At 44.4% G+C, this 11,035-nt stretch overlaps 1 protein-coding gene across 2 annotated transcripts in view; it reads right to left on the reverse strand.

Moving 5' to 3' along the window:
- The window catches only part of KIFAP3 (kinesin associated protein 3), a 73,367-nt gene extending 68,877 nt beyond the window's left edge, over positions 1–4,490 (reverse strand). Inside the window, exon 1 of one of the 2 annotated variants that reach the window (XM_050901107.1) lies at positions 4,437–4,490. In XM_050901107.1, the coding sequence (XP_050757064.1) occupies positions 4,437–4,468 (32 nt within the window). In that variant the 5' untranslated portion in view covers positions 4,469–4,490. The remainder of the gene's footprint in view (positions 1–4,436) is intronic. The other variant, XM_050901108.1, reaches the window with a different exon arrangement.
- Positions 4,491–11,035: the final 6,545 nt, after the last annotated feature.

The following is an 11,035-nucleotide window of genomic DNA, read 5'->3' on the forward strand; positions in this document are numbered from 1 at the left end:
TAGTGCAGTCATTTACAAATGGAAATTTTTCTTCAAAGACTCTCTTGGGTAAATCTCAACAGTTAAAAATCTACCAAGAATGAATTACATATAATTTGAATTTCAAATTAACTATTCTTTCCTGAAGCACAAACCTCTTTGCTACTGTTCTTCACCTTGTGTCTGTTGCCAGGCTCAGGGGATTACTAGATCAACAGCTGCCATCAACAGGTGTAAATCAAGCATGTCTACCTGCTTTACTACAGCTACAGAATGCTTTGGAAAAGCATTCTCCAGGAAAGCACTCCGGGTATGTCACTGCCAAAAGGGCTTGTCCTGCTCTCTCCTCCTTTGTGCCGGCAACTCCGTGTCCACGCCAAGATACTAGGGCCATGCGGACGGGCCATGAGGATAGGCCACGGATAAAAGGCCATGAAGATACACCTCATTTCTGTTTTCAAGTGATGGCAGAACCACATCCAGAGAATACAGTTACACATTTCTGGCTTTGGTGGTAAAGCTGACACGTGCCTCTCTTCCCCTTGGTACTGCCAATAGAGTACGTACAGTCATGCCATAAACCAGGCTGCTAAAACACTGCAGATTAAAAGCAACTCCCTAATGTGGGTTTGGTTTTTGGCATGTGTGTGGGTTTTTTGTTTGTTTTGGGGTTTTGTTTGGGTGTTGGGGTTTTTTTAGACAGATTTACAGGTGGCTTCACCAGTAGTTGTATCAGCATAAATGAGATGGCAGCTAGCTATGGCATTGGGTCAATTAGACCAGGGAAAACTACTTCAGCTTCACAGAGCTGGAAATGTTAGCAAATCTGGATGCAGCCTTTGGTGTAACCACTCTCTTCAGAAAATGTTTGAAATGTGTGCCTCCATCTACCCAGCTACTATGGTGGCTGCTTTTCCTTCTGCAGAATATTACTGCAAAAAATACCTTTTTCTTGAGATACAGCTGCCCAAAAAAACCCACAAACCACAGAAAGGTCTGCTGTGGGAAATGAAGAGTCTAGTTCAACTACCAGCCTTACAAGGACATAAAGCTACAGGGCAAACAAATATAGCTCACTGCTAAAGAGCAACATCTTCCTTGATGACATTGTAGAACTCCATTTATCACTTAAGATTGTTTTGAAGAGACTTGGGTTTTTTTCCTTTAACAGTACTTTGAAGCAGATGCTTCATTACAGTCTGTTCGTGGTTCTCACAAGGTCCAGCCTTGCAGGGCAGAAAGCTTACAGCAAATCTATTTCAAAAGAAACCGGCTCTCACTCCTCACCCCCAAATATATTTCCTCCATATTTAGACCTACCAGGAGATCCCAACCGCAAATGCTCCTCCTTACAGTCAAACCGCTGTTAAGTGACAGCTTGGTAATATTTACAATACAAAGAAAAGGATGGGTAGAGAACAAGTGGGCCCGAAGGAGTTTCGTATAGTTTTACAAGAGCTAAGCTGAACTAACAGCTCATCATTGCCAAAAGGATTAGATCTTCCCATGTTTTCCCTGCTCCTGGCAGTCACCTTGGTTCTGCGTGAGGGCTCGTCAAACCCTTTCACAGCCACTTCCAGCAATCCAACAGAAAACTCTTCATGTTTTGGGCAGAGGGAATTTTTCAATATGTTACCGAATTAAAGTGCTCCATAGAAAGGGAATAACACTTCCCATCTATGAGCAGGGATAAAAAGGAAGGAGTGAGACCTCCTCCTTTTGGCAGCAGTAAACCACTGATGAGCTTAGCAACCAGCAGAACCTCAGTGTAAGACTGCTTAAACAGTTTTAGCATCTCCCAAATTCAATTTTTTCCTTAAGAGGGACAGATGGGTAAGTGGAAGAACTTATAGCTGCAGAGATCTTCTGCCCTCTCACATTGCTAACCATCCTCACTACTTGAGCTATTTCCTAGCTGAGTCAGAAATCAATTCGCATTCAAGTTCCCTCTCTGAAAAATGTTACCTTGTGAACTGCTTGAAGACCTACACTAAAATGCACTACCCAGCCACTAAAGTTGTTTTCCATTTGGAAAACACTGCATTCAGATTGCCAGCATCACACACACACACACACACACAAAAAAAAAAAATCTTTATTTAGAGAAACAATGCCCCTTCCCCCTCAAATCAATAAACATCTACTTTACTGATTTTCTATCCATCTTGAATTTGTAAGTCACTTCATAAAACATTTAAAAATACAGACATTCTTATAACTGGTAGAAGCAGCAATGCACTGGAGAGCTCTCACACACATCAGCTCGTCCTTTCACTTCACTGCCTGCTTTGTCAACAAGAATCCTGCTCTGTTAAAGGTTTAAAAGAGGAAGGCCTTTTCTACAGACAAAAGCTGTGCTAGCTGAGCTCACATAACCAAAGCTGGCGTGTGAATACCCTTTATTAACTGATTCCTTCAGGGGGAAAAAGCAAAACCAAACTATCCTAATTACAAGTGGCACAAATTACGCACATGGATAAGGCTGAAAATCCAACAACAAATCCTAGCAAGTCAGACTCGGTGGGAGGGGGACTGCTCATGGAGGATGACAAAGGGAAATAGGGATCAGAGGAGTACCAGACATGCACACAAGCCTAGTCACGTTAAACAGCACAGTGGATGTTTTTTTGGTTTGTGCTCCCTAAAAAAAAAAAAAAAAAAAAAAAGAGAGAGAGAGAAAACTACGCTTCTTGCAGGGATGACTACAAAATAAAGAAGATTCCTCCAAAATCACATAAGATGGCACAAACAGAACATGCAAGGCTAAAACCAGGCACTGCTCTAAAGTTACAGCTCTTTATTTAATTACAGGTGGCCATTTGATTTTTACCTGTTGTCGCATTTATGACAGAACTAATGTTCAAAGATTATCAAGAGGTTTTTTCCCCCACTGTTTCTAATTATGGGTCTTAATATGTGGCATACGAGGAGAAAAAAAAAAAAAAAAAAAAAAGGCAAAACCCAGACAGCCTAAACAGCAAGTTCTGCAAATGCTAATAACTGGAAAGGAAGTAAAAAGAAAAAAAAAAAAAAAGACAGACCAGGAACTCCACAGGATTCAAGATGTGATGGATAAAATCACCCGCATGGTAGGAGAAAGTGACACTGTTTACACATCATATCTTAACAGAGGCCTAGATGGCCTTACATCTTTTGGGACTGCTAGTACTTTTGCTCTGAAACAACTGATGGAGTTCCAATAGTTGCCTACTCAGACTCTATTCTTTAGGCTGACTGATCTCACTGCCAAATACACAGATAAAGGCACCATTCATTCATCACATCTTTAACATCAAACCCAGATCACCCACTTTATAGACCATGGTTACCTCTCAAGAGTCCATCCCAACTCCCAACCATTCCATTCATCCCACCTCATTACCTGTCCCCCCCAATCTGCCATGCCATGCTCTAACATCTCCTCGAAATCAGCTCACCTCTCCCAGCTGCACCCTGAATCTGCCCTTACTGCCTAATATCTCCCGCCCGGTCCCCTGCCTGCCTGTTCCCCAAAGCAACCACCTGCCCCATCCCACCCCCTAATACCTATACGACCCTTCCCACTCATCTCCTAATAGCATCTATTCTCCTCTCAACTTGCTGCCACCTCAGTACCTCATTCCAAACATACACCATAAAATGCCACCACAGCCATCCCCAAACCAGTGCATCCGCCCAAACTACCACCATCCCCCAACCAGTTACCACCAGCATGCCACCCATCCCATCTCTCTGCCTACCGTAAACTCCCTTTATAACCTTGACTCATCCCTAACCCAACCTCTCAGTCCCCATCCAAGTCTCCTGCCCACCAGACTAGGCAGCCACCCCTCAGCCTGCCTCAAACAAATCGACCTCCCTTTCCCAAACCACTCACCCCAAAGCCTCCCGCCCATCTTCCCCCCCACATCACAACCTCCAGCCATTTTCCAAACCAGCCACTCCTCAATCCCAATCCCTCCACCCACCTCATGATCTCCCCTCTCAAAACTCTCTCCATTCTCATCTCCCCACCCATAACCTCCCATCCATCCCCAAGCCAACCCCCACTACAACCTACAACACCTCAGCCCCACATCCCATCACCTCCCCACAACCCCTTCTTGCCCCCCTACCCCACAACTTCCCACTCAGCCCCCACCGCAGGCTAAAACGCCTCAGCCCCACAGCCTCAGCTCCCTTGTACTCCCCCAACCCATAATCCACCCCCCGCAACCGCCTGCAACACTTGTCTCCCACCCCACAACCTCGCACACCCCACAGCGCCCCACCCGACGCCGCCTCACCCCTCAGGACAACCTGCGGCCCCTCAGTCCCACAGCCCCACGCCCAGCCCCCACCGCAACCTACCGCGCCTCAGCCCCACGGCCCCCTTCCACCCCCGCACCACAACCTGCCGCGCCTCGGCCCCACGACAGTCGTTTCCCCCCCACACCCTGGCCAGCCTCCCCGGTTACCTCTTGAGGTACCGGGCGTCCTCGCCCTGCATGGCGGGGAGGCGGGGGGGGGGGGGGGGGAGGCCTCGGCAGGGCGCGGCCCCGCAGCGGTGCTGTTACCAGGGTGAGCGCGAGCCCCGCCCCGCGGCCTCTTCAGCGCGCACGCGCCGCCGCCACAGCCCGCGGCGGCGAGCGCGCATGCGTACTGCGCCGTCGCCGCTGCCCGCCTGCGCCTGGTGCCGGCCGCGCGCGGCGGGGCGGGGCGGGCGCGGCGCCCCCTGCAGGCGTGGGGGAGGCGCTGTCCCGCCGGCCCCGGCCCGGGGCGTGAGGCGGCCTCCCCGCCCGGTGCGGCCTCCCCGCCCCGTCCCCGCTTTACTCGGAGGCCGGGGCACGAACCCTGCTGGCGCCCATGGAGGTGTCGTGCCATGCTGTGCCGAGGCCTCCTCTGCCCACTCTGGGTGCAGTGGCCGGGCAACGGCCTCTGCCCACCGTGCTAGGTAAGCTCCCAGGGCCCTCGCAGACCAGAGGGTGTAGCGGAACCCCCTGAGGGCCGGGGCTGTCCCACAGGCCTCGGCACCCCTGCGGGGCCGTTACCAAAGCCCCTGCTGCCTCAGGGTTTGCCCGCTCCTTCACGGGAAGACCAGTGAGGCATGGCGGCCTGCAGGCCTCGCGCGGGGCAGGCCAGGCGAGGCTGGTCGTTCAGTGAAGTCAGTGGTGCTGAGGAAAAGCAGGGGTCCAGGTAGGGCATGGCCACAGGTCCTTGAGCCCTGAGGGAGTCAAGAAACAGTCCTGCCCTTGCAGAGAGACCCACCTGTTTCATACATGGTACTTCAGGAAGCTGCAAGTAGCAGGAATAAACGGACTTTATGTTCCTGGCTGCAGTATTGAGGGGAGGATTGAAGAGGGGCTGTTGTGTCCTGCCCCATTATGGCCACCTGAGCTGTCACTTTTCCTCAGCACCACCTCTTAGCTGAGCCCAGCCTTAAGGCAGCCATGGTCAGCAAGGTGTTCTGAAATACAATCTTCATCGTGGGTCAGCAGCCCTGTTGCTCACCTGCTGACATGCAGGAGACATGGGGGTGATACTGTTGTAGCTCCAGCCTCAGCCAGGTGGCTGGAAATGCAAAACTGTGTTGGGATATGTTATATCGTACAGCCAGCACCTGAATCCTCTGTCACTTTACCTTGTTTCTCAGCCACTCTAAAGAACAACCAAACGACGTCGTATCCAAGAGGTATCAGAAACCATCTTAATGGGCTGTAGTTTAACTAAAGTTTGTATCAGAGCAGCATCAAGTCCCCCATGGAGACTCCTCTGAGCTATTTGTTCTAATATCCATGATGGAGGTAAAGCAGGCCCATCCCCAGCTGCCTAAGGGTCCTGCTGTTCAGCTGGTTAGAAAGTAAGTGGCTCACACATAGAACTAAAGGCAGCAGTGTCTTCTTGGCTTTTTGAACTCTCTCTGTACTTTCTTAAAATAGGATTTTCATTTCTGCTTGTTTTTGTAAAATTCAATAAAACTGTTGTGTGGGATTTGCAGAGATTATTTCTTTCAAGAGTTATTTGAGGAGCGTGGATTGTTGTTTGGGTTTCAGAATAAAAGGACAATACCACTCTGTAGCAACTAACAGCAGCTGCATATAAGATGCAGGGCAGATCCATGCATGTGTTGTTTTCTGGAGTGCTCTTTGCTGGACTGCAGCCCCATTACATACAACTGAAATGGCTGTCTACCCAGAGTCATAGGGGTAATACAGAAATAAATGATAGTCAGGTACTTAAGCTTCTGGTTTTATTGTGGCAAAATATTAAGAATAAATACTTAATGTCTACTGATCCTATTGAACACTAAAAATTTTTATATTTTCATAATCTGTAACAGAGCAGCAAAAAATATTTTGTGGTATCCATACTGTGTCCTGCCTTTTTTTTAACAGAAAATGGAAAAAGAAAGTACCCTGTGAAATATAAAGTGCTACCTTAGAGAAATCAATTTACAAAACATTGCTAGAACCTAACACTTTTGTTACTATCCTTATTCTATATTTTATCACAGTAATATTTTCTATTAGTGACTGTCATAAAGAAAAATGTATATATGACTACCTGATCAGAGCAACAGTTCTTCAGTGATTTCAGCAGCTCTTCAGATAAGCATGAGCCAAACGTTAAACTCTGAAATCATATAAATAAATAGTCTGGTATTTCCTGAGAACTAAGTACCTGACAATCTCTATCTATTTCACTGAGAATTTCTTTTTTCAATCTGGTCACATATGCCTAAAAATGGAGAATAGTTCTAGACACCTGTGAAAAAGTAGGTCAAAGACTACAAGATGAGAATGATACAAAAGAATGTGAGACCTGAAAAATGTGAGAAAAGGAACATTTATTGCAGTTAAGCATGCCATGATGTTTGGGCTAAAATTGGCTGTTTGTCAGGGCCTGAAAGGACAGCAGAGCCTGTCTCAGCCTGACAGAGTCCAAATGAAAATACCTCAGCTTTGTAGCGATTGAGCCACAAGCAGCACCAAGATCAGGTAATTTTGCCTGTCAGTGACAACCAAGTGATGCTGGGTTTAGAAAACCACGTGGCACAAACTCTAAAAACCTTGCATTGCATGGTAGATTCTTTTAAAATTAAATTGTAAAACAAATGCCGCCCGAGGTCTGGTTCTACAGCCTTTCCCTGAGCTGTTGATGTTGCTTTGCACAATTTCTTATATCCCTTTTGTTATAGTATGATGAGGTTTATGGCATTACCACAAGACCCTGGAGATTCCCCTCACCTGCATGTTAGAAGCATACACAAGGGGAAAGAAAGAGTGGTATTTGAGGCAGAAGAGTGATTGAGTTGCAAAGAGAAGCTGGAATGAGCAGTATTGCTGGGTTTCTCCTTTTTTGCTTTGTTTGGGTGGTTTTGGGTTTTGTTTTTTTTTCTCAGAGCAGTTGTAAGAAATACTGTTCTAGAGTCAGGTAGAAGAAAAGATTTTTTTAGTGAGGGAATGTAAAGAAGGGTGGGAGAGAGCATGGGAGTTGCAGAGAAAAGCAGAATAGGAAGAGAACGGTGGAGGAAGTTGCATGAAGAGAAGTTAGGTGAGAGAGGAGCAAAGCAGGTAGGTAAACAGAACAAGGGAAAAGACAGAACTGTGGAGTGTTCTCAAGTTAATGTGTGGTAGAATAAGCGTAGAAGAAATGGACAAATAAGTGCAGATGAACAACATTTTTGTTCTTTGTTTGCATTAAAAAAGTGAAAGCCCTTTTTAATGTCATTGAGGAAACACACTTTTATGCAAAAAATTGAGATTCTTTTTCTTTATTTTTTCTCAAGATGTGGCCAGACGTTCTTAACCAGATAGACAGAATACACTCTGTGACATTGGAGCAACACCCACCATACTGTCTCATGGTAACTTAGTTTTATTTTTTCCTATTTGTTCTCTTAGTATAAAACAAATCCATTATGACTGAAAAGTACTGATGCTAAGCCTGATTTCGAAGTCAAAAAAGATGTTTCCATTGTCTTCAATGAGCTTTATATGGGCCTTTGGTTATAACCACAAGACTGCATGTTGAAAATGCCTTGGGGTCTGATTTCTTCAAAGTTTCATTGAATCCTACACAGATTTTTTTACATCATTGTGAAAAAAAATACAAAATAACCAACATTGCTTTTCTATAGCAAATGGAATTGTTAAACTGTAATAGATTAATTTGTGTCTTAATTAAGAAACCAAAGCAACCCTGAGATTTGTAATCTCACCATCGAAGATTGCATCTTGCTCTCAGGTAAAAAGAATGTGGGTGGATTTCAAGGGAAAAATAGTGAATATGGGATATTTTCCTAGACCTTGTAAAAATGAACTATGTATAAAACTCCTTAAGGCCTTTTATTAGCTAAAATAAAGTACAGCAATCTGAAAGGATGACTTTCAGAGAAACATTTTAAGTGATTAGACTATGCTGCTCAGTGGGGGATGGAGATGATGTTGTTCTGATGTCCTGTCACATAGTAAGTAATTGAGCTATGGAGGTAATAAACCCTGGGCTTAAAAGTTTATATTGGAAGGAAGAAGTGAGACGAGGCAAAGCAAAACCTGATACGCAACGGGAAAGTCTGGCTTAACTCTTCTGGATGAAATTAATCTTGGGACACAGATCAAGGTAATTCTTGAATGCCTTTTTGATCAACAGTGACAGGGACATCTGCACAAGAGAAGGGCATTTTCAATATGACACATGATCGTGCTGGTAAATACTGAGTGCTCCTGTTATCCTTGAACACGAGACTGCACAAAAATGAAAACAGGAGTCTCTATGGAAAGCTTGATTTTTATTTTATAATATGTCTAATTCAACACTGACCTAAGTAAATGCATCAATTTGTGGCTCATTTAAACCAGTGAAGAAAATTAGCTGTAGGTTTTCATTGTTTCAGTTGTAGAAAGAAAACTTTAAAGATGTGAAAAGAAGCAGACCTCTTCATAGAGAAGCAGAGCTTTCTTTTAACTAGACATTATAGAGCAAAGGGTATACTGTTTTCTCCCTTGGCTTATTCAAATCAGAATTGCTCACTTCCATGAAAGTGATCTTGTTTGATGGCCTTGTACACTCGTTCACTTGGCTGAGCGAGTATATCCAGCTGGTGGTAAACTGACCTCTGCCATATTGTGCCTCAGTGCTCCTCAGCAGCTGGAGTGTTATAAACTCTGCGTGTGCAGACCTGCGCAAGCCTGCAAAGCAGGAATACAGTACCCAAGCTCAGCTGCAGCTGGTGACGTGGCAAAGCAGCCATCCACATAGACTTTCAGTCTTGGGACTTGAGGGTTGCTACTTACGGAAAAAATACCAGTTTGCTCACGTCCTAAGCCAGGCTGATCTAAGAAGTATTGGAAGATATAAAATGTACCGTAATGGTGCTACATTACCTTTTTTTTCCTTAAGGGATCAACCCTTTAAGAGGGAATTTTGCTGTGAGGAACACAGAACAGCGTGTTGTGTCTTTTCATAGAATCATAGAATCATTTAGGTTGGAAAAGACCTTTAAGATCATCGAATCCAACTGTTAACCTAACAATGCCAAGTCCACCACAAAACCACGTCCCTAAGCACCACATCTACATGTCAGTATGTTCTCTGTGTGTATGTTCAGTATGTATGGTGCACTAGAATTTGTGTATTTCATTTCTGCTTATTTTCTGACATACAACCTGAAATGCAGTATCCCTATCCAAAGAGCCAATGACGTGCTTTCAGTTTGGGTTAATTTTAATTGGACGAAGGAAAACATAGATTAAATATGAAAGTGTCCATACAAGAATGAGCAGATGGCCTCGCTCTGCTAATATTATCTTGTGGGCCCCAGTGACAATGATGGAGATTTCTTGTGCAAAATCCTGCTTCTGCTGAAGTCAATGAGAGTTTTACCATTGACCCCGATGGGGACAGAATTTCACCTCTTAATGTTTATTAGATGCAGCAGGCAGAAAGCAGACTCATAGCTATAAAGGCTATGACATTTTATGGTTCTGACTCTGCAACCACTCAAGCACATGCTTAATTTTGCCACAGTAATAAAGTTAAGCGCCAGCTTAAGTGTTTTCAAGAAGGGGTCTCCTTTACACTTGAACAAGTCTATATTTGATCATAAATCAGGAATTCCCCCTCTTCCTCATCCCTCCCCTCTAAAAGAAAAGGATTCTGCAGGTGATCATCAAATTCTTTCTACTTTACTCAAAAATAATTGCCTTTTTTTTCAGTTTTTGTCAAAAAAAGCAAAGGGAGAGTAAGGAATGAGTACCTCAGCTGAAGTGATGTTGCTCGGGTGACATTTGACTTAAAGCAAGTTACTCATTTCAAACAGATTCAAAAGGGAAATTTCAGTTTCCAACAACTTATTATAAATATCTCAGACAATGGCTATTTCCTTAGGAAAAGTGAAGATTTTGCACAACACTTCACAGCCAAAATCTTTTTCATTAAGTTTTTGAACTATCCTGGACAACACTAGCCTTGTTCTTCATATCAGGGCAAATCCTGCACCTTTTGCAGACAGCAGCATTTGTGTATTTGTTTCCACTTATTTTTAACCAAAGCACATGAGAAGCATAGCAGAGTGGAAGCACAAGGAGAAGCATTTAAGCTAGATGAATTCAGACCTGAAATCAAGCATAAAATTTTAGTGGGATGGCACTTAACCAGTGGAATAATTTACCTTAGGATTTATGACTGGATGCTTCCCCATTATTACCAGTCTTTATGTCAGGCGTAGATGCCTTTGTGAAAAAAATGCTGCAGCTTACACAGACTCAGAGGCTCGTAGCAAATTGTACTGAAGCAACCTCTTCCAGTCTATCTCCCTGCCCCAAGCCAAATAATTTGTACCCATATTATTCCTGTCACTAATATCATCTTCAGTGATGTGCATTATAGTCTTCCTGTGGAATCTATTCCAGGACTGAATTGCTGTTATTGCAAGAAAACTATTCCTTTTTTCTATTAAAGCTACTCAGTCAGACCATGTTTTCCTTGAAGAGCCATGCCCAAACCTGGGTACTGTACTTCAGCTGAAGTCTTTCCAGTGCTGAATAGGTAATAAGGATGACTTCATATTGTTTAT

This window comes from Gymnogyps californianus, chromosome 8 (assembly GCF_018139145.2).
Source record: "Gymnogyps californianus isolate 813 chromosome 8, ASM1813914v2, whole genome shotgun sequence".
NCBI lineage: Eukaryota > Metazoa > Chordata > Aves > Accipitriformes > Cathartidae > Gymnogyps > Gymnogyps californianus.